We start from the raw sequence: 24,505 nt of genomic DNA on the forward strand, positions 1-24,505 counted from the left end.
TTATTTCTTGATGCCTGAGATGGGGCTTTGTGATGAGGTTTCCATCCTTTCCTGCAGCTGAAAGGGTGCGGCCTGGGGTTTGCTCTGTAAAAAAGATTTCTGCCCTGCTTTGTGCTTAGGCTGCCACAGACACGAGCAGCCTTCAAAATATGAATGCTTTGCAAGTGATGCAAGATAAAATGCATTTCTTTTCCATGCAGGAAAGACATCCTGCAAAGGTAGCACCCAGAAACTCGTTCCCCGCAGTGCCTCATTAGAGTCACCACATCTAAAAGTGTTTTTTTCCCCTCTTACTGGCAAACAGGAGTCAACTAGAAGACACCAGGGGTGAGGCTCAGATGCTGCTAACTCGGCCACCAGAGCAGGATCTGAGCCCCAAAGCAGGATCTGGCTCCCATAGCAGTGGGATTCCAGCTTGGCACTGGGTGGCAGAGCAAGCTGGTGTCCCTGCAGGGTGAGAGCCCTGCTAATCAGAGACCGCGGCATGGGAGCTATAGGAAGAGCTGCTGGCTGCCACTTTAGGTCCATTTTCTCCTACAATTTCTTTCTGAATCAATTCCCCACACAAAGCACACCATGAAGCTGTACTGAGCTATGACACGCAGCTCTGTGTGAGCTGCTGCCCTTTTCCCAGCCCTGCCTCCTTCTACCATCAAGCTGCAAAAAATCTGATTTTTACCCTTAGAGAGAGAGGTTTTTACTGGGGAGGAGAGGGGCCCAGAGAACACATGGAGCTATTACATGTGCAAATTGGGTATCTTTGGGGTCCTGGAGTGCAGAAGAAGGTACAATCTTCACCTCTCCAGGGAGGAGATGAAAGTAAAGCAAAGAGTTTACATAAAAGCAGAACTCTTCTGATCCCAAATGCCAGTTCCAAAACATCCCTGCTCTGTCTCATGCATTTCACCTCTGAGCAGCACATTCACATGCTCAGGGATTATACTTGCAAACCTGTGCATCAACACCAGACACCTCAAAAAGCTGCCTCTCCCTAGAGAGATTTCCTCCTCACACAGAGTTCTGTAAAAACAGGAGGTAAAGAACTCCTTGCAAGGAAAAGCAAATAGTTTGGAAATCATGTACTTTTAAGTCTGTGCCTGCTTCTGCCTCATCCAACATGTGTTTCCATGGAAGCAGGGGAGGAAACAGGCAGCCTGTGGCTGCAAATCACAGCAATCTCACTGCCTGCTCACGAGCCTGAAAAGACAAATGGATCATTAAAAATAAAAAACACCTGAGATTTTAAGCATCCCTTCTGATAGTAGATAGCTGGTATTTAGTGCTGCAACATTCTCTTCAGGGACAGGGTTTCGAGTGCATCACAGCTGAATGAAACCAAACTTGTGCTCATTCTCAGAGGAAACAGAGGATACGCCAAATTAAAATGGTTTTTGCTCTTTAGTCGGACACAGTGGTGTAGTGATTGTGTGAGCACAGAGAATGGCAGCACAACACACAAAGGCAGTCATATAAATGGAATAAAAAACGTTTTCAGCTTGGCTTGGAGGAGAGAGACAAAACTGAGGATGGTCTAGGAATTACAAATTGTTTAGGAAAAGGAAAAGGAAATCTGTTGATCAAACCTGATTCTGATCTCAGGAGTGAGTCTCCTGAAGTCAACCTGTCAGTCACTTGTCTTATCAACATGTCCTTTGAGCATAAACTTGTTTCTGACTATAACCGTGAAGATTTCCTGGCCTTAAACGAGCATCCTGAGGCATCACCGCATCCCAAGAAAACACACAGTTCCTAACAGCTCGCAAGCCAGTTGCAAACACATCTTGCTGCTGAGCCAGGCACATTTCACTGGGAGTAATCACCATTCATCCCCAGGTAAGAGCTGCCTCTTGGCCAAAATGTGGCACTGGGTGATGATGTAGCTGCTCTCGAGTGACTAAGCTGGATCTACCTGGTGGCCTCGTGCCAGCTCCCAGCGAGGCACCAGGGCTGATCTGTGTGCAGCCATTACAGGATCAAATGCAAAATGTCCTTCCTGCACTTAATGCCCCTCAGAAAAATATATCTCTTTAACAGCAGCCTGCTTTGTCCTAAAAGGCTGCAGAATCTCTCATCAGTTGGTTTGGGTTTTTTTCTTCCTTGGCTATCAGGCAAGAGAATTTAGGCACACTTAAAAAAACTGCCAATTAGGAAACACAGTTGCAGGCTCCAGTGAGTTAAAAAACCTGAGTTTTTTAGTGTTTGGGAGATTTCCTCCCCACAGCTCTGTGCAATGGATTTGGAGCTGTTCTCTGTAGCTGTCTGAATGCTGAATTTCTGAATACTGTGGTCAATACTGCATTGAATAACGATACCGATTATCTAATGGCAGCTCTGTGTGCATCTAGGACTTAAGTTTAGTAGATTGTTTTCAGGCAGAGAACAGCAAAAATTGAAAGAATGGATCAAATCCCTTTGAGTGTCTTAGAAACCACATGCAAAGAGGGAAATATGAGAGATAAAAACAAATCTTCTGGGGAAAATGAAGAGACTGAGCTTGTACCAGAACTGACCCAATATTCCAGAGCATGTAAAGGTCCCAGAAAACTCAATACCAGCAGATCCCAGTGAGCAGATGGGAGTACCACAGAAGGTATCCTTCTTCCTTTAGAAGCCTGTGAACACATGGCTTAAAGGGAGGGTGCCCTGGATTGGTTTTCATCTCCAGCTAGTGCTTGATATTCTTCATCTCACCAGTGGAAACTGCCTGGTGGTACTGGCTGATGCCATCATCTGTGATAATCTGGGATTTTTTTCCTTTATTTTCAAAAATATGGATGCCAAACCATAATAATGGTTTGTGCATTATTATGATTTGATTGAACTATAACAGCGATTTGTGGGTTGTTTCTACCTATGCTATTGATAATTGAGGCACTGAGTGTCCACTGGGCCCAAAAGCCTGAAGATGAAAGGCTCCTGTATCCTATTCCCAATTCCAAGCCCACCAGGACACGCCTGGAAGTGTTCTAGTCCAAGCTGAGTTGGGCTTTGAGGAACCTGGCCATGGCAGGGGGTTGGAACTGGGAGATCTTTAAGGTCCCTTCCAAACCTAACTATTCTGTGATTCTAGGAGTCTATGAAACGGATCTCCAAGTTTTAAAAACATGTAAGGAAAGGAAGAGCACTACAAATAAATTCTTGGACCAAGGAGGAAGGAACTGAAAGGTGAGCAGAAAACTGGTGCAGATGAGCCTGCACTAGGAGGATATCAGAAAAGCATTTGCTTCTAGACAGCCAGTGATATTGATCTGCAGTCACACAGAGCACAGGCTGGACAGGAAGCATCATCAGAAATCGGCTGAGGGAAAAGGAGAAACATGTCAATAAAATCAAGCCGTGTGTCAAAGGGAGGAGGAGGAAGGAGGAGGCCAGCAGGGCAGCCTGTGCTGCAGCCAGGGGTGTTTACCTCATGCTGTGTATCAGTGACCTTGAGGGTGGTGCCATTATCTAATGATGCCAAATTGTAGGAGGCACAGAACAAATTAATTACAAATGGGAGATTAGGCTTACGGTCTGATAAGCAGCTCACGGAGTTCAATGGAGAGAAGTTTTAATGAGATTAAGTGACAAAGCCATCACTTAGAAGGAAGCATTAAACAGACTACAGACAAGGAGAAAGAACTGGGGGCGAAGACAGAGAACTATTAAAACCATCTGTGTTATTAAAAGAGGAGTAAACAAGGCCTGTGCCTCTCGGGGAGAAATGGGGATGATAGTAAGGCGTGCTGGCACCGCCGGTGGGAACTGTTCCCGTGAACGTATTGTATGAAGCATCTGAGTCAGACTCAGGGGGATATTGATGGGAAACCCAGCACAAACTTGGGATTGGCAGCAAAGCACTGTCTGGCTTGGTACTGCCAGAATAACTGCAAGCAAGAGCCTGAGAGGAGCTCCAGGGGCCTGGGTGAGTGGGATATGGCAAAGGGTTGGAGACGGCTTGATGGAGAGGAGTTTTGCTTTGGCCCAAGAGCAAGAAGAAGAGGATACTGGATGGTAGCAATCAAGGAAAGAAACTGGACAGCAGTTAATATGTCAGGCTCTTAAATAATAATAGCTACTGCTAATGATGAATAATTAAAGCAGAGCACTTGGTCCTCAGGCCCTTGCGTAGTTCCGTTCCTCTAATGCACGGCAGGGGCATCATTTATAGTATGTGGCAGGAGGAATCTTGTGATCACAGGGACTGGCTCTGCTTCATTTCCTACCAAACCCACTGCATCCTTCTCCATGAGCTATATTTAAAGCTGAGCTCAAATAAAATGGGAATGGGAGCAGCTTCGAATCAGACCGATCAGAGAGCTGGGCTGTGGGGATTGGAAATAATGAACTGTGTTTATGGTACCTGCAGGCAGTGGGCCAAAACAGTTTCTGAAAAGAAGGAGAGACACTTCTCTTTCTTCAACATCAGTGGGCAGACTTCTGTAGGGCTGTTGTAGAGCAAATGTTAGGCACATTTCCTCATCCTTCCTCTCTGTGATGGGACAGGTGCTGTTGGGGTGCACAGGGCTGACTGGTATTGTCAGGCATGTCATGACAACATGAGTTTGCCAATTCTCACCTTTCAAATGCATCTAAGTAGGGAAAAGGTTTGGGGACAAAGCAGAGCAGACCTCCAGACGCCTCGTTTTTCTCCCCTCTCCCTCACTTTTCCACCCACCACTTCACCCAAAGGGTAACACCATTGTGGGGGGACTGAAAAAATGAACAGGTGCCAGGCAAAGCAGGGCTGACCCACAGACAACATGAGAAGGTGGAAATTCCTTCATTTAATAATCCTCCTCACACTGAGATTCATCCTGCAAGCTCTCCAAGGAAAGGACCTTACTGCCTGCTCTTATTTTGGCTAACAAATGATCCTGATCTTGATTGGGTCTCCAGGCACTACATCTAAAATAAGATCTAAAAGCAATAATCAGCCCAGAGCTTTCTTTTTCCTGAGAAATCAGGGAGCAATTTGTGCATGTTAAGAAACATCCAGCACTGTGGCCTTTCAAAGTCGTCTGCTATTCCCTTGACTTCCCTTGCAATGCAGATTATCCAAATGCAGATCCCTGGGTGCTCTCTGATACACAATCCCAGTAAATATTTACATCCCCTCTCTTCCTATTTTGGGTCGAAATATGCTAAAAGGATACATAGGGGATGCCTCAGCATTTTACAGTTTCTCCACTTTGGTCAGCCAAAGTGAGATCCCATGGGGGTGACAGCTGAAAGTGTGTCGCAATCTTGCCTTTCTGGAAAGACTCAAACCCCTACAGTTGACGCTGATTTTTAAAATCTGCAGGTAGAGGGTTACACGTGCAGGTACGGTGTGGGTCTATGCCTGACTCAAATCCACAAACAGAGTCTGCAGCTCTGAACTCCAACCTTGCCCACAGGGCAAAAGCAAAGCTCTCATCTGAATAAATCCTGAAAATCTCATCTGCCAGCATCTCCAAATCAGTGCAACAGCAACAGGAGCTGAAGCCAAGTGCTCTGAATAGTCCCTTGCAGAATACCCAGGAGAGATGGCTATATGTAACAGAGATATTTACACAGTGTTTGAGGCAACATTTCTACTCTTAGCAGACACAGAGGTGCCAGGAAATGATTCTACTCCCTGGGCAGGATTCAAACCACAGCACAGGCAGGTCTGTGGGGCCATGATTATCACACTGATCTTTTTAATCCCCCTCCATGCAGCATCAAGCATGAGCTAAGTGACCACTGCTCATCCAGACACTTCTCTTAGCTGCTGCTGTGGGTTGTAGTGCAGTGAATATGATGCCTTAAGTTTTAGCTTTCATGATTCTGTGCTGCCCAGGGGTGCAGTTCTGAGCCCCACATTCAGTGTTAGCCAGCTCTCTTCTGTTCCTGCTGAAGACCAAGGACAACTTTCAGGCCCAAAAGCACAAACAGTGACTGAAGGGAGGAACAAGAAGGATGGGACCTCATAACCTGAAGCTACAATTGGAAAATTAAACCCCAATATGCAAATGAACAAAAACTTATCACACTGTGAGACCTCCTCACCATTTGTCCATTTTGTGACCATTTGGGGTCCACCTTGGATGTAGCCCTGGCCAGGCTCCCGTCCTGCCCAAGGTATCCTAAAAGCCTTTCAATAAATATCTGCTTTATTCTCCAGCTCTGTCCAGTCTCTGTTCCAAGTCAGCCTTCCCAAGGCATCAAACACTGCAAAGACAATGCCCCTGGTCAGACTGTCCCTGAGAAGTGCCACATCCCAAGCACGCTGAGGAACAGGCTTCAGTTCCCTCCCTTCCTTCCCATGTAATGCTGAACAGTCTGATGAGCCATTGTTGCTGCCTTTCTGGGGGATGTGAAGTGGAGGGAGGAGGGGAAATAGCTGCAGACAGCTGCCCAGATTGGTCAGGGAAAGGGCTTCTCACCTGGAGAAGAAGCACTGAGGGAAAGCAGGGATATAGCTTAACAAGGGGTGCAGGAACAGAAGGGAGCAATACTCGTTTAAGGGATGTTCTCCAGACAGGAGTGTCTGACAAAGGTCTGCATGGCTCTACATGCTCCATGAGCTGCCCCCAGCTCTTAGCAATGCCTCCCCTCGAAGGGAAGGTCCCACATCCCAAACTGAGCTGATCTGGGCCCACAGACATCACTGAAGTCACTCTGTGTGCACAGCCAAAACAAAACTCTCTCCTTTACAAAGAGCTTGCACCCTGCCAGCTGCTGGCACTTCGGGGTGGGATCACTGCCCCGGTTCCTTTCGAGCTCTGTGACACCGGGACATTTTGCTAACACATCCTTCAGCATTTTTCCTCCAGCACCCTCATTTATTTCCTTTTGCAATGTCAGTTTGACCACCCGGCTCAATGAATAATTCAGCAACATTAAACACGTGCCAAAGCTGTTTCAGCTCTCAGTAGGATCAGTTCTTTGGTCGTTTTCTCTGTTTAAGCTTCATTCCAACATAATCTCCCCATCACTGCTGCTGGGGGAGCAAGATCTGCAAGTAAAAAGCACAGTGCCGTAGTTATATGGAAATATAACAATATATATGGAAATTCCCTCTTTGATAGGAATGGTGTGCTGCTAATCATTCTGCTGGACGCCTTGCTGCTCCTGCTCGCTGCTTCTGTTAATAATGGGGGAAAAAAAGCGCTTTTTTTCTTTTTTTTACAGACATCTATTGGATATAAGGTTTAATAACCACACAATAAAGATGATCTCACAAACCAGAATTCAGAAAAAACCTGAGGCAATTTCCCAGCTTTGTTGTGTGTTCCTGGTGTTACTGCAGCGAAAGCAATTCATCACACCCAACAAATCAATTACTCACACAATAAATTAGCCAATATCGGTCCTTTTTCAGCAGCTTTTCAAGACAAAAGGGGTGTGCACGTGTAGTGGAGTCAGTGTGTGACATCCAGCTGCAATAATTGTGCACATGAAGGGTAAGGTGAGTGCTCGTTTCAGAAGGCACAATTGCTATTATGGCTTTTATTAAATCCCACTCATTTTATCACTCCCTGGTTGGAGCAATAAGCCTTTCACTTTCTGCTAAGGATGAAACGTGGCCCTGTTTTTGCAGCAGCCAATCTCCAGTGCAGAAATCCCAGAAAAACAGGGAAGACAGCCTGTTCTTCCTCTTTGGGAAGTAACTTCCAATCCTTTGGAACAATGCTTACACTTAACCTAAGCAAGTAAGCATAGCTGTTTGTGCTCCAGCATTTCAATGCTACATTAGCTGATAAAGTAACCTTCAGAAATCCTGGCTATTAATCTCTGCTGGCTTTTCTTCAGGCTCTCCTGCCTTGTTCGTTGCTCAGATACAGACCTTGCTTTGTCGATGCTATCAGCATTTCATGGGGACGTTTGCAAGGACCCCCTCCCACACTCCCCTGTAAGGAACTGCCTCTTTTAGGAATAGAGAGCAGAAAAACCTGTCTGTGCAATGCCTGCCTCTGCCAACAGCACACACTGAGTGAGCAGAGATCCTGGGCTGCTTTTGTGGGAGCTGCTCAGAGAACAGAGTCACTGGGATTGTCAGAGGATTTTGATCTTGTACCAGCCAGGCCATGGTGGTACCAAACCCTGGAAATCTGAATTCGTTTTATCCCTTGAATTTTGCAGTCTCATTGCACCTTCTATTCAAAAGATAAGAAGCTATTAAAAGAAAATTACACCTTGCTCATTTGTATGAAACGTGTCGCTCTCATCCCAGATGGATGATGTAGCAACATCAAAAGCTGTTTGCCTGGGACATTATTCTTTAAGATCCAGTTTGAAAGAGGGCAGTTTTCACTGAGATTCCTACATTACCTGGCAGACTGGACAGTCTAATGACAAATCCTTAAGGCAAGCTTAATTTGCTGCCTTGGAAGCCTTATATCTCCCTTTCTAAGACACAGCTTTTTTGCAAAGGTAATACTGATTAACTGTGTCCTTTTAGTGCCTCTCAGGTCATCCCAGCTCAGAGGACTCCTGAGCAGGTCACCTCTCGCTCTAGCTTGCACTCTGATGAACTGAGTTGTGAATTATTTTGATATGAACTGGGAGAATTCCTGTACATCTTTTCCAGTGAAGCTGGAGAGTTGCAGGAAAGTATTGGAGGACTAATTCCATACAAAATCTCATGGTACCAGATGGGAAAGGGTTTCTCTGAGCAAGTGTTATCAAAGGGCTTCCAGTGCATAGACTCAAACAGTGAGTCAAGTAGAAGCTGCAAGGAAGATAAACCCCAAAACCAGAGGTTCTGGCACCAAAGCAACCCAGCTAGCAGGGCTTTTCCCCACAAAAAAAAAAAAGTCACTGCTGTGTAAGGCAGCTGCAAATCTGTCGTGTTTTGTGTCTTCTGAGCTCTGAACACGCAGGAAGCAATCACTCAGCTATCCTGAGTGGAGAAACACCTATTTCAGAAGCACAAGGAGTTTTGTATGCCAAATTTTCAGAAACAAGGCTCAGCTGGACCCTCCCAGACCCAGAGTGCTTGTGAAATTGGTCATCACCACCAAAAAAGATAAACCTTCACCTTCATTTCTACAGCTGATTTAAGCAACCCTGACATCCCCATATATCCCCACCACAGGCAGGCTTGCATCTGGCAGACCTGTGGTGGGGACAGGAGATTATTGGCAACAAAACCAATCTGCCTTCTGTGTGCATTAGGGGTTTTTTTCCATATTTGTCTGTATTCCTCACACACAAGTGAAACACAGCAGAACCAGAACACCAGAACGACCTCTCGCTGCCACAGTTCTCACGAAACCACTGAGCTGCTCTCAGAGCCAGAGGGGAAAGAGGGTATTTGTGATATCTCCCTGGAAAAAAAAAGAACAGACTAAACTGCCCAGGTTGTGTAAATGTCAAGAGAGTTAGAAAAAAAAAATATATACTGCAGAGGAATAAAACAAAGGAATGTGGTAGCCAAGGTAAGATTAAGAGCTGAAGGGATGAGGACACGAGATGCCTCCTTCAGGGGGGAATTCAAGGCCTTTGGATTGAATGTTGGATCGTTGCACATCCCTTAATTTCTATATTGTTCTGAACTGACATGAACGCAGCAATTCCCCGAGGAAAACAAAAAAATAAATCCCCTTTTCAGTCAATGTAGCTATTATGTCCCAGTCAGCAGTGTACCTTTGGAAGCTAAGGAAAACCACCAGGAAAATCAATACCCACCTCCAGGCTTTATTCCCAGTGGAAATCTATTGCATGCCCACCCTTCACTACAGTCAAATACATTCATTTTAACTTCATGCTATCTACCAGACACAAATAGCAATACCCAAGGAAGTCCTTATTCTGCTGAACATCTGAGGAATTAGAGCCAAGAGGTTCAGGAATTTGTATTCCACCTCTCATTGAGACCTAGAAGTATATTTTGTACCACTGGAGCTTAATCTTAGATTTAAATCTGACCTGGAATAAGTCCAAACTCTTCAAATGAATTAATCAATGAAACTGGTGAAAAAAAACATAACTCCCAGCTCACAGAGGTTAAGAAGCAGCATTTCTAGATCACAAAACAAAACGTTCCAGGAGTTCCCTGCAAAACACTAAATTTATGAGAAAACTGCATTAATACGAAAAATATTCTGGGTTAACAAAAGAAATATATTTTGATTTTTCCTTCACCTAATCTGTATTCCACTCTATAAACTTCCCCAAGCACCTTCTGAGCTAAAACCTTGAATTGGTATGGATGCCTCATCCCTGGAACATGGCGTTGGAACAAGATGATCTTCAAGGTCCCCTCCAACCCAAACCATTCTGTGATTCTATGAAAGACCTTTTAATATAATTTACAAAAACCTTTACAGGTTGTATAACTTTCACCCCTTCATTATTTATGACTTAAGGTTTGGGGTTCTCTCCTGTTTCTGTGTGCCCAGAGTAAACATTGCCTCTCAGTATATATTGTGTCAGCCACAGAAAATCTATCATTGCTATCTCATGGGTTCTAGATGTTTCTTTGTCCATGAAATCTCTCAGATCTGCTGGAATATCAAGGCAAAGCATCCCTACATCCAGGCGTCTGCAAAATCTGGCCACCATCAGATTGTCAGTGTCACAGCCTTGTCTGAAAGCTGAGTCATTGATCCCTGACACAAAGAGACACCGAAAGGGACTCTTTGTCAAGATCTTGGCTTTTAAAATGTTTAAACTTGAGTGATTCTGCACTTGAGGTGTGCCTGAATTAACAGAAAAATCACTCATGAAAAGAGCAGTCGTCTCCTTGCAGCCTTTCCCAGGAGCAGAACTGAGCCAGCTTTCGGTGCTCAGCTTGGTGTGGCATGGACATAGACATGGATATGGATACAGCAAGCTCACAGAGACAAGTCTTTGCACATTTTTTCTCTCCATTCCTCTTGTTAGCAGGCTCTTCTTGGTCTACAGGTACCTCCCAACTGTCTGTGCTTGGCCTGGACTTTGCTATTCATGGCCTTGACACTTAAACATTTGACACAACCATCAGGTCCCTGCATAGAATTAAACAAGCACCTTTCTGGGGTTTGTTTGTTTGTTTTTCTACTGGTCACGATGCAATCTTGGTCTGGCAGGAAGTTTATAAGCACCACTGTGTGTCACATCTGTCAGAAAGGTACAACTGCTGTCTGAGTGCTGGGACTGGTGACAGCTCTTCAGAGACTGTCCCTTGCTCTGACAGGGAAGATATATAAAAATGGAAGGATAAAGCCTGTAATTTTTTTATAGCTCAGTACTTAACACTCAGAGGCAGTGGAGTAGACAGCAGTCCCAGGAGAAGGCATGTGATCCTCCCACGTTAGAGCTATACCAAATTTTCAAAGCCCCTCTGAGCATCCAGTCGCTGTGTTTAAGATGCTTTGACACACATGCATTAAAGGTTTGACCTTACCCAATAGATGGGGAGTAATTTTCACTAACAGAGACAAAAATCAGGGAAGGAAAGAGATGCTAGAGATGAAGTAGGCCAAATACTCAGGCTATGGATAACACAGGTTGTGAAATAAGTGGGTGAGATTTACTGAGACATTTCTGAAGGTCATATCAAGGTCATGCTCTCGTGTATGTACGTGGTGCTCACTGTGAGAGGGATTATTGCAGTAATCACCACTGATCCCAGCCACTGCCCAAGCAAACCATTATCTAGGGAGAAAATCCCCTGTTCTTTGCTTTGTTCTGATCCTTTCCAGGGTGCAGGCATCTCCTCTAAGTGACTGCTTCTCACATAGGAGACCCTGCTATGCTCCCATCAAACCAGGACTCCAGGAAGAACTCCAGAGTGAACGGTGCTGCATCCAGCTGGTGGCCAGTCACCAGTGGTGTCCCTCAGGGGTCTGTGCTGGGGCCAGTTCTGTTCAATATTTTTATTGACGACACAGATGTAGGCATTGAATCTTTGATTAGTAAATCTGTGGATAACACTAAGCTGGGAACGTGTGTAGACCTGTTGGAAGGTAGGATGGCCCTGCAGAGAGATCTGGAGCAGTTGGATGGATGGGCAGAATCTAACAAGATGAAGTTTAATAAGTCCAAGTGCCGAGTCCTGCACTTTGGCCACAATAACCCCTGCAGCGTTATAGGCTGGGGATGGTGTGGCTGGACAGTGCCCATGAGGAAAGGGACCTGGGGGCACTGGTGCCAGCAGTTGAACATGAGCCAGGGTGTGTCCTGGTGGTCAAAAAGGCCAATGGCACCTGGCCTGGATCAGGAATGGTGTGGCCAGCAGGAGCAGGGAGGTCATTCTTCCCCTGTACTCAGCACTGGTGAGGCCACACCTTGAGTATTGTGTCCTGCTCTGTCCCCTCAGTTTAGGAAGGACGTTGAGATGCTTGAGCGTGTCCAGAGGAGGGTACGAGGCTGGTGAGGGGCTTGGAGCACAAGAACAACTGTGGGAGCTGGGATTGTTTAGCCTGGAGAAAAGGAGACTCAGAGGTGACCTTACCACTCCCTACAACTCCCTGAAAGGTGGGTGTAGACACCTGGGGGTTGGTCTCTTTCTTCAGGCAGCAACTGACAGAACAAGAGGACAGAGTCTCAGGCTGCATCAAGGGAAATATAGAGTGGATATTAGGAAAAAGTTTTTCATGGAAAGAGTGATAAGGTGCTGGAATGGTCTGCCCGGGGAGGTGGTGGATTCATCATCCCTGGACATGTTTAAAAAAAGATTGGATGTGGCACTCAGTGCCATGATCTAGTTGAGGTGTTGGGGCATGGGTTGGACTTGATGATCCTCAAAGTCTCTTCCAACCTAGACATTCTGTGATTCTGTGGAAGTCGGCACCTGACTATTTTTCAGCTCTGTGTTTCTCCTCTGCAGAGGGGACAGGTGACACTGCAACCACTCCTGAGGCCAGAGGGGGCCAAACTCACTCCTTGGTTCCTGAAAAAAAGGAGTGAAGGACAAATCCTGTACAGCACAGACCCACTGGCATGCACACAGCTCATTTCTACCACCATGGCCTGCACATCTCCAGCTTCCTCCAGCTCAGCTCTGGCTGACTTACCACAGCTTGATGGGTGGCAAGCTGTCAGGTGGCAGCTGAACTGCATGAAGTGGCCAGAAGTGGGGAGGTGGGGCAGAAATGTGCATCTGTGAAGTTCTCTCTCCTCCTCCATGGGCGGAGGAAGAGTCAGTGCTGGTATGGGGAAACTCTTCCAGTCGTAGTGGCTGGAGATGATGTCTGGGGGCCAAAGGTAGGAAAGAACAGAGGGAGCAAGACAGTTCAGGAAGCCCAAAAACATAACCACAGAGGAAATAAAAATGAAGAAACCAGAATTGCTTAGGCTAAAGTAAAGAAGGATGGAAGAGTGTTAACAGTTTTTGAGAGACACCTGGGAACCAGTGGAGGATCTGCCAACGGAGGCCTTTCCAAATGAGTCACAAGCATCTGTCAAGAGTGTTCTACCAGGAATCATGGCTATGGGCCAGGAGATGGGCTTTTGGGACCTGGTGGAGCTCCTGCCAGCCTGTTCTGTCTGAGCTGCACCGAGTGGCATCTCTCCTTCACCCTGCTCTGCCCGCAGGCAGCGGCGCCGAGGCGTCAGCACAGGACTGACCCAGACTCGCAGGCTCCAACTCTCAGCTCCCCCGAACCTCTGCCTTCGCTGAGGGGATGGACAGAGGTGGCACAGGAGGCCAGAGATGACAGAGATGGCAGAGGAGGCCCTGAGCCACCTGGACAAACTGCTTTGAGAGCGAGGGGCTGGAGCAGCGGCCTCCACAAGGCCCCTCCCCACCTTAATCGTTCCATGTGGGAGGGAAGTCCACAGAGGGTCACCAAGCTGCTCCAGGATTTCATGGCAAGATCAGGACTAGGTTCACATGTTTACCTCTCTGGACAGGTTTTCATCCCACTCCTCCTAGAGGTGCAGACACTCCAGCCCTGTCCAGGCAGGACATCCCACTCCTCTACACCTTTTCCAAGCAGGGGCTTTCCAGAGGATGCAAAGTTACTGGAGCCCCATAAAAAGCAAACTGAAGCACAGAAAACAGATGGGCCAGAATGTGGAGGCACTTACAGCAGATGGCACTAAAATATTAAACTAACATTACCGTATGCTTAAGCCTTGGCCTGGCTTGCTGCTGACTGCAGAGCCAGCCTGGTGAGAGCATGCCGATGAGAAACGAGCCTCAGATTGCTAAGCACCCAACCAAACATCCCCTTCCCATGGAAAAATGCCCCACTAGCAGCTCCTCCAACAGCAGGGATGTGCTAACTCAATGCAGATGATGTTTAGCTGAACAAAAAAGCATTCCCAACAAATTCAGGTCTTTCCCAGATCTCTGCTGGAAAACCATTTCCTTTAGAAGCTCTGTAAAATCAGTTTGTCTGTGATACCAAGTGGGGGAAAAGCCCACACTACTTAGTGTTTTTCCACTGTGGGATAGCCTTGGACACCATAGGACAGCACAAGAGGCACCAGGAAGGAGGGAAAACACCTTCTTCAACTCAGGGCAATTGCCACTGTCACCCCAAAACCAGAAGTGATCCTGACTGCAGCTTGTGATACCACCTAAGAGACACCAGGGTACCACACAGAGATGGGTGGCCCTGAACTTTGGTGTTCCTGATGGGTGCTCAGAGCCACAGCAGCCACCAAGGGCGTGTGGTAAGGACACACATTTGTAGGGGACTGACTGGAGTAGTGCTGTGAAAGCCTTTCATAAGGCATAAAAATCAAGATGCTTCGTGGCAAGTTGGCACAGGAGTGTGCTGCAGGATGATGCACTTTAAATGATTAATTTTATTTGACCGTGTGTCCAGCAGGATCCTGCCTGGAGCCTGGGTCCTGCCCATGGTATCATCTAACCTGTGAGTGACAGCCCACTGCCCCATGCCCTCCTTTCCTTAAGTGAAAAGCAAAAAGAAAATTAAAATACCCATTACTATGAATGTCCACATCTCTTTCTTTCTTTTTTTATGTCCTGAGATCAGGCAACTGATCTGAAAGGTAACAAGCTGCTGCATATTTCATTAAATGGATCAAGAACAAGGAATCTTCTGTCAGTGAAGGAGGGGACAGGGAGAGACATGATCCTCCAGCATAAGGGAGATTTCCTTCCAGAACCAGCTCCTCAGGCTGTGGGACACCAGCACAAGGTAAGCCAGGCCACCCTGGCAGAGAGTGGCCAAAAGGCACCAAGAGAAGACAGGAAAGGACTCAGTCAAAGAGCTCCTTCTCAGCTTGCCTTGATCCAGGCTTCTTGAAAAATGCCCCAGGCCAAAGGATTCATGTCTCCAGGACACCAGGTCTTTTGTAAAATACCCTGTGTGCCCAAGCCACGTGCAAGTCCAGCATATAAGAATTAAAAAAAAAAGAAGAAAAAGGAAGAAGAAACTGAGCTGTCACCCTCCCTTCCTGCAGTGCCACAGTCAGATATGCTCCAAGCCCTGTTGTGTAAGGGCTGTGCCCACCCCTGGGAGGAGATGCCAGGAGTGATGTGAGGGCTGCTTGGCTGCAGCTCTGCCTTCCCCTCTGTGCTCTGCAGGAGGAGGAGGAGGAGTTGGCAGCACTAACACAGGTAACAAGTGCACATCTCGGGACAAAGCCAAGCCTGGGGCGCATCGAGCGTGCGGAAAAGCGGGACAGGCTGCTGGGTGATCAGCAGCGTGGGAACAGCTCCACTCCACCAAATCCTGACAGCTCCAGTAAAATGGAGGTGGGAAGTCAGTGCCCATTTTTGTTACTGCCACTGGATGGCAACAGACGTTAAGCAGAGATCACCGTGCGAACCACACAAGCACTTGCTGCGCTCCACTTTGTCGTTCTGGGGGATGGCCGTGGTTTCAGCACGCCCAGCAGACACACCAGAGAGGTTCAGAGCCCACAGGCTGGCAGCAACACAGCCAGCAAGACTGCTCCTGGGGTTGCGCTGAACGCTGGGCTTTTCCTTTGCACAGCCTTTCCTGCACCAAAAATCAATTTTTGTCTCGCCAGCTGAGAGCAAACTCGCAATGCAAAATACATTAATGCCGTGGATAGGGGTGAAGAAACACCTGGTGGGATTACAGTACCACGCTGTGAAATAGTTCAGGCTTACACTGAAACTGATGGGTGACTGTTTTTAAAACTGTATATAGCTGGCTATGAGCTGGCCAAGGGCCACAGAAAGATCTACAGCGAGGTGTCAAAAACACAGCCAGGTGCGTCCAACAGCTTCATTTGATCTTGTGGAACAAGTAAGTAACAGGAAACAATCAAGGTTTTTCTGATTTCCGTATTTAACAAGTATATATTTGTATCTTGTTAGTATTCTCTTAATGACAGATAACGGTGACTAAGATAATTCTCCTAATTAGTGAATGATGAGTCCTGCTTTGAGTGACATCACTCTGCTGCACCTCTGCCGTGTGTCACTGCCACTTCTCCCCCTGTTCTCGTCACTTTGGCTGAGTGTGGCCTGTGACAAATGCCTGCCAGGAGCCTCTGAGTTGGCACAAGGTACAAATGTGATGCTGTGATGTCAAGCTCTGCCAAGACCTCAGGTTGATGCCATGAAAGCTGTCCCTGTCCCAGTGGATGTGCTCTGCCACATCATTTCCCTGCCAGACAATGTGACTTGGGAGGACCCACAGGGATGCTCTGGTCCCACCAAGCCAGTTATCACATCCCAAAGTTCACCTCTGATAATTGATAACGTGCTGGCTTTCTCATGGATTTCTTGTGGGTTTCATACGGATTCTCCCAGAGAGGGATCAGCTCTCCTTTCCCAAGAGAGAAGGAAAGCCCCATATATCACATTTGGCGTAACAATTTAAATATTGCCCAAATACAGCAACACACCCGTGACTGGAAGGCCTTGTAAACTGAATTCTACCATCAGCCAAACTTTCTTATCTTGAACCCACGTCCCCGTATCTGGAAACCAGCTTTAAAAAAGATACACAAGTTTTACCAACGATACTCTCAAGAGACTCCATGCTTTTGTTTTCCTTGCTTTAGGCACTAGGGTGTCTTGAGAGCAAAAAAAGCACACACTGAATTAGTCCTCTTTGCATCACCAAGCAGTAATTAGCTGTCTTGTGAGGAAAGTTCCCGCCTCTACTGTTTTAGGGGAATCAAGATAGGAGACATGCACACAGGGACTCAGTCTGCTCACATTCACAGGGATTTTCTCTGACCACCATATGAGAACAAGTATGTTAGCATCGCTTTAGGCAATGACCGAAATAAAGATAGTCATGAAACTTAGGCCAAAAAAAATCTGAAAATGATTGAGGGGTACTAAAAATTGTAACAGATCCTGAAATCTCAAAATTGAGGTACAGAACATTAGCTCTCCACACGATAGTCCCCAGCTACTTACCCAAATCCAAGACCGGATTTTTAGTGATCTGTCCAGAACAACACACAAACACACTGGTATTGCAGAGACCCAATGCCAGACTGAAGGAGCAGTGTTTAAAGTTAATTTAGTCAGCCCTACAACTTGTAGGACTTGGGCAGAGGCTTGTCTAGTCCTGAAAAATGGGAATTCGGTAAGTGGGAAAGAAATGGTTTGAGCTCAGACTATTTGTGAGGGAGATGAGATGCACAGCATGACACTGGGAGCTCTGAGAGTCTGCCAGGAAAACACACTTACAAGCAATAATCATGTTTCTTATTCAGACTGTTAATGTCATTAGTGCATTACCACACAGAATCAGCATTAACATATTTTGTTTGTGCTGCAGATCTTGCAGCCCTCAGCACATGATGCCAGCTCAGGCTGTTTCCTGACCAGACTTGCATGCTTGGGTTCACAGCACACAGGAAATGGGTTTTAAGTGTGCCACTCACACACGCCTGCCACATCTCGGGGCCATCATGTGGGACACGCCTGCACAAACGTGGACAGAGGAAAAAGATGCTCTTTAAGCAGGGTGGGAGGGGATTGTTCCCCTCCTTCTATCTCCATCCAGCTGTTTGCAAGGAAGCAGCAGCTCTTTGAGTTCCAAAACCAACACATCTGATGAGACAGGGGCAGTCACTGTCCTCCAGCCCAGCCAGGGGATGGCAGAGGGGCAGCAGGGCAGGTGTGGGGCAGTCCCAGTGTCCTTCCTTCCCTCCCACACCAGCCTACAAGGCCAGGGCACACAAAGTGCTGCTTAAAGCTGGCATCTTGCATAGAATAATATTTTTTTTTTCCGTGTGGTTTGTGACTCAAGCCCCTTCCAGGCTATAGGGACCCCAACAGCGTCAGCATGCAGTGACATGCTGCCCCTTGGCCCTCAGGGTTCAGCTGAGACTAAAACCTGGTGGTGTCTCCAAAGGTTTGGTGGGTCCTGTTTGATCACAGTGCCTGGCACAGCAAGCCTGGACCTGACTGGTTCTGCACTGGCTTTGAAGGGATTCTATGGGGAGACAAGCTCACCTAGGAGTGTCGTGCCCTTCCTCCTTACGCTGCTGGATTCAGGAAGGGGATCTCAGAGGAGCACACAGTCCTGCAGAGCTGGATGAGCCACCCACGTCCCTGCACTGGAAGCATCCTCATTATTAAGAATAGAGGGTGTCAGCCACCATGAGAGAGATTTGTTTAAACTGCACCAGCTTTAGTATGACTGAATGGTTTGGGTTGGAAGTGACGTTAATTACACAGTTCCAACGCCACATCCACAGACAGGGACACCTTCCACTGGACCAGATTGCTCAATGCCCCATCCAACCTGGCCTTGAACATTTCCAGAAACACCCAGACTCACCAAAACCAACTCCTCTCCTCCTCCTTTTTTTTTTTTTTTTTTTTTTTTTTTTTTTTTTTTTTTTTTCCCCATAAATGCACCCTGAAAATCTTTATCCTCACACTTCTGAGAGGTGCAGGATCACATCCCTGATTGCACCACTTCCCTGGGACAAGGCAAGTGGTATTTAAAAGGGAGGATGATCATTTGCTCCTCTTTGTCCTCCAGATGCCTGATGTACAAATCAGCCTTGTGGTACCGGGGCTCCTGCACCATCCTGCATCTATGCTTAAGCCTATAAATTATTGTTGCCGGTGTTTATTTTTTCCCTAAGAGGATGAGTGATGATGTGTGGATCGTCTCAGGCATGCCCAGCTTCCACCTGAAGGCATCCTGTGCCAGCAGCTCCCCCTGCTCCACGCCTCAAACATCTCCCCTGCACGGAGCAGGCACTCCTCCCTCCCCCTCCTCTCAGCACCCCTGCACAAACCAACGTCACATCTGCATTTACCTCTCTGCTTATTTAAAAACGGCAGTAGGAACGAAGCCAGGGGACTTTTTTTGCCCAAGTCCTTGGAAGACACTTTGCTTTGGTTAACAGCAGTCTCTTCAATGGGTTTCTTCAGGATTACCCTTTCCTTCAGCTCCTCGGTGCTGACGGCAGAGGTCGGGGGCTCAGCGCCTATTTTTGGTGCGACAAAGGAGCTTTTCAGGTAGGACGAGGACTCTGCCAGGTTCTCCCTGTTCATCCTGCTCTCCGTCATTTTACCGGCCTCGTAGTCGGAAGCGTCACCGCGCGAGTTGTTCTCTTCCTTGATAATGTCCATAACCTTGGGCTTCATCAGAGGGGAGTCCTGCTCCCTCTTCGGGCTCTCCTCGGAGGCCGACGAGGCATCGCAGGACTCGATGATGAGCTCGCTGTCGAGCTCCGCCTCCCGCTCCTCCCGCAGGATGCTGTACTGGATGGAGGGAGAGGCGGGCGACGGAGGGGGCCCCCCGATGTGGCTGAAGGTCATGTAGTTGGAGTGCAGCACCTCCTCGGCAGCCAGGGGGTCCTCCGAGACCAGCTCGATCTCCGAGTCGCCGGACTCGGCGCTGCTGGCTTCGTTGTCGCCGTGCGAGGAGGAGGGAGCGCGGCCGGGCTTGGCCCGCTGCTCCCTCTTCTCCGCGGGAGCGGCTGCACTCCGCTGCGCCTCCGGGGGCTCGAACGAAAAGCTCTTTGCCTCCTTGATGGCGCTGATGAGTTCGTCCTCCGACAGGCTGCCTTTGCCCTGAGACTCTGAGCCGGACGGTTCTGCCGTGCAGGAGAAAAAAAAAAAAAAAATCATAAAGAAAAGTGATTAATAATCTTGTTTTCTAGCAGCTTAGGGAACAAACACAATAGATTTCAGAGCGGCACGCGTCCCTCTAGCATGGCTGGGAGCACAGGCATAAATCTGGCAGGACTAACAGTAATAGCAGCTTGACCTTATACAGCATTTCCCATGTAGGTACTCCTTATAAAGGAAGCATCACTTGCTGAAGAAAAAGCTGAGGTACAAGGCAATGCTGGTCACGGCTTGACCAGTGGCTCAACAACGTGGTTTTCACCAGGAAAATCATCAGTCAAGAGGAACATGGGCTCAGGACACACATGACAGCATCAGACTGTCACAGACAGATATTTGTCTCTTCTGGGAACAAATACACACATGGCGCTGGTGGGTTCTGCTGATCCTAGCAATCCACCTGTAGTTTTTCCCAATTTAACTTTCAGGTGTGAAATATTTAAGATCAGAAACTTTTTTTTTTTTTTTTTTGGCTGGTTGACTAGTGGTTTTTTTGTTGTTGTTTTTTTTGTTGTTGTTGTTTGTTCATTTGTTTGTTTGTTTTTGTTTTTTTTTAATTATTAATTTGGGATTTGTGGTTTTTTTTCCTCAGGGTGTGGGTGGTGAAATCTCTCTGTTTGCTTTTAGCCCAGCTGGGTCCAAGAATGAAAACAACGTTTTCTACTGTAATTCTTAATATTATTGTGAAATATAGCAACAAAAATAATGAGTATCTCGTCACCCAAAATTTGAAACAAAACAAAAAAGACTAACAACCAAGTCTACATTTTCTGACTGCAATTCCCCAGTCATATCGAAACAGCCATCAAGCACACATGGATATTTGTCCTCTGGGATCCTAATTTACATGTTCATTCCCTAAGTTAAAGTCATCATTACTGTGATGGGGTCACTAAGGGGCACTGCAGGTTGCAAGGAGTCAAGAAAGCCACCAGGAAAATAAATCCCCAAGTTTCCTCCAGCGGATGCTGGTGAAGAGGTCCATGACAGGACACCCACAGGGCTGGGTACCACAGAGGAGTGGAGGAAGGTTTCCAGCCCTGTGGTTGCAGGTGGCACAAGAAAATCCTCCTGCACTCCAGATTGCGGTCACAGACAGGATTAAGGTGCAGGAACTGTTACAATACACTCCTGTCCGGATGCTGGGAATTTTCTGGTGCATTGGGAGCTCGTGCATGCTCCTCTGGCTGCAGGAAGCATTTTCTCCTGAGCTGCTACTGAATCCGGCACGAGTCCAAACGGGCATGTGACTTCCAGCCCTCGTAGCTGAGCAACGAGCTGAGCTTCACCCTGCTCCTCCCTGTGCTGGCAGTGTGCAACTCCCAGCCCTGGCATTCACCTTGTGAATAAAACATTCCTTTGTGGCCAGCAGCAGGGTGTCACATTTACCGCTGGCACTGGGAAGTGGATGAATACCCACGGCCTTTCAGCACCAGCGCAGAGACAGAGCATGCCTTCCTTCCCCAGAAAGATGAGGGCCAGAGATTAAAAGCAAAATGTTTTTAAAAGTCTTGATCCAAGCAGATCACCAAGTTGCACTGCACCAGGTAGCTGTTTTCGATATAAGGAAAAGGGGTCTCAGTGTCACCCCAGGACCCTTTAAGGGAAAAACACTAGAAGTTTCTATGCTCTCCTGGCAGTGATTGGCTCAATGCCAAGACAGAAACACTGTTAGGTCTCTTTAGCTGTCTCTCAGAAATGTGGTTATTCTCTATTGGGCTGTTTGCCAAAAAAACACCCACACAAAATGCTCAATATTTAAGGAAGAGCACGAGGCCTCTTGGTGCATTTTCAGGGAGTTGTGGCAGGTGTGTGGGACCTGTCCCTACACTGTGCGTGGCTTTTTTTCTTTTCTTTTGTATTATTTTATTATTTATTTGAAACCCTTTTTGCTTTTTCAAGACACATTTGATCACACTGTCTTGCAAATTATTTTAAACCATTTCTGTAAGGTGCTGGACCCTCTCAGACTGTGTTGGACATTCATGGAGCTAAAAACACCTGGCTCAATGAGAATTCCAACAGGGGCTGACTGGAAGCTTTGCCAGAATGCTTGAGGGGTATTCAGGAGCCACGGATTTGGGTCACTGCGTGGGAATAGCAAAGGCAGGTTTTAAATTTCTTCATCACTTATGAATGTGGGTTCTGGGCATGGAACATTCCTAGCTGCAGGAAAGGGGATGGAAATCCAAAGGAAACACCCTTTGAGAGCCAGGCTCTAAGAGAAGATGACTTCTTTCCTTAGCACGATGGATAAGCAGTTTTGATGGGATACAGATACCGAGCATCCCCAAGGCAGCCTTCACTCGGACTGAATAAGCAACAGCACCTGAAGTCCTTAATTACCTTGTAGCAAAAAGCGTAAATTGATGAGCAGTGGCACGTCTCAGGAGCAGTGTGTGGTTTCACTCAGTCAAACTAAAGGAGAAAAATGTGGCTCTGAAGTCTATTCATTAAAGTTTCTGGCTGATGCAGGCAGAATAAATTCACAGCTGTGGTGGACTCTTATCTCCTTTTCCTATGTGGAAGTGCACAAATGCTCCCTCACTTTTCTGCAGGAACCAAATATCCAAATATTTCTCCAAGGGGAGGTATTACTGTGGGTACCAGACTGCCATTTTAAGGAAATTCTAGTGGGGTTTTTTTTTTTTTTGTTTTTTTTTTTTTTTATTTTTTTTTTTTTTTTTTTTTTTAATGCTTCTAAATTAAATTGAAGCAATAGAAGTTTCAGTTTGGGGATGTTCTTTGTCAAATGTTCATTGTTCAAGGATTTTGATTAAAGGATTCCTGGACACTGAAATTTAATTTTCAGTCTAAAAATTATGTTTTCTGTCACGGAGCTTTAATCCTTTCTAAAGGACTATGGTACTTTTATATTTTGGCAGGGTATAATAGGGAAAATGAGGAATAGGTATTATGCACTACTGCAGTAATCAGACAATAGGAAAATGTATAAACATGGGGCTTTGGTGATCCCCCAATAGCAAGCAGGAGTCCTTTAAAGAGACTGGCCCTTTGTCCCTCCAGTCCCCTTTATAAATGAGGTGACAGCATTTCCCTCTTCAGCACTTTATAGAAGCAGCACTTTGACATGAAAACAGCACTGAATTTTAACAACTTAGCCTTACTTTCTACAGGGACAAGGAGATATTAAGCCAGCCATTAAAATTTTAATAATATGAACCCAGTCAGCTGCATTCTCCTGATCCCACACACTTTATTTCCCTTGGGGAATCAGGGCAGCCAGGGTGACCAAGAGACACCCAAACCACCAGGATCCAGCTCAAACCACGGCCTAGATGAAGATACTCCAGCGATGCTCACAGGCATACTGCTTCCCCTCAAGGAGAGATCCCTGAGGACTGGGCTCAGCAGAACTGGATCCCTTCCATCCAGCAAGGGCAGCACAGTTTGCCTCCCCCTCCATTCTGGCCACACAAACCTGTGCCAGAGCAGAGCACAAACTCCACGGGCATGGAGAACTGTCAGCGCCCTGTTACAGTCACCCCAAAAATCCATGGTAATTCTCCAACGTGCAGGGTACAATTGCAACCACTTCTTGAACAGCAAAACCCTCAGTGCCCTGCACCAACACCAGCATTACCTGTGCCAGAGGAGGGTGGTGTGACAGATCCTGGGCTGTCATCCTCGGGCTCCGACACCGTCACCGTTGGCACCACCTCATGGCTCGGCTTCAGGCCGGTGTCCGGCTGAGTCGGGCTCGGCTCTTTGCTGGCAGCTTCCTTGGTGCTTTCCGTCTCAGTGAGCGTGATCTTGACGGGGGTTGTAGCCACAGAGGGACTGTGCTGACCCCCAGGCTTTCTGTCTTCCAGCAGGTCTTGTTCCTTGGCTGCCTTTGTGCTCTCCGAAGGCGTCCGTGGAGGTTCGGCGGCGTGGCTGGACCCTGCGGGCGCTCCCCGGTACTTATCACTAAGGCCCGGGCTCTCATCTTCTGAGTCAGAGTCGTGTTTTTCTTGGTACTTTATTTCTTCTGATCTACTCATGTCCATGTATTTGTATGCTTCTACTTTCATGGGATCTGCTAAGGTTTTGTCGACTTCAGTAGACTCTGCGGGAGTCATCTCTATGCCCGAGTCTGAGCTAAACAAGCCACGGGACTCAAACCCAGTCACATCTTGAACGGGATGCCCCAGGGCGTTAAAGCCCTCCGTGCTGCCCGAACAGGGAATGGGCGTGTTCTCCTGCTGATAGATGCCCGTGAAATAGGTGGAGTCCCGCGGGGTGGTGTAGTGGACATCGGAGATCAGAGAGGTGTAGAAGGAGTTGTCCCCTCCGTTGGCAGTGGAGCCGTAGTCAAAGAGATGTGAGGAGCCTGTGACACCTGGAGCAAACACACAAAAACGAGGCACAGTAAGATACAAATGCCTGCATGCTTTCTGCATCAAGCTTTCTGCAAAGCCACGCTCACCCCCTGCTGATTTTAGATTTGGTTTGTGAACGAGACTTGACTTTGCTCGAAAGCTCTTGGGGACTGTCCCTTTCTATACCTTTGGGCAATGCAGTGGCACATCTGTCACACGAGGCTTCCAGCTGCTGTTCCATCTTAAAATA

General features: G+C 47.2%; 1 protein-coding gene across 1 annotated transcript in view; it reads right to left on the reverse strand.

Moving 5' to 3' along the window:
• Window positions 1-24,505, reverse strand: part of RTN1 (reticulon 1) — a 125,053-nt gene that overhangs the window by 26,886 nt on the left and 73,662 nt on the right. The window contains exons 2-3 of the mRNA XM_040067894.2: window positions 23,538-24,275; window positions 19,117-19,899 (exon numbers count right to left, since the gene is read on the reverse strand). Of these exons, the coding sequence (XP_039923828.1) occupies window positions 19,117-19,899; window positions 23,538-24,275 (1,521 nt within the window). The remainder of the gene's footprint in view (window positions 1-19,116; window positions 19,900-23,537; window positions 24,276-24,505) is intronic.

Source organism: Hirundo rustica, chromosome 6, assembly GCF_015227805.2.
Source record: "Hirundo rustica isolate bHirRus1 chromosome 6, bHirRus1.pri.v3, whole genome shotgun sequence".
Taxonomy (NCBI): domain Eukaryota; kingdom Metazoa; phylum Chordata; class Aves; order Passeriformes; family Hirundinidae; genus Hirundo; species Hirundo rustica.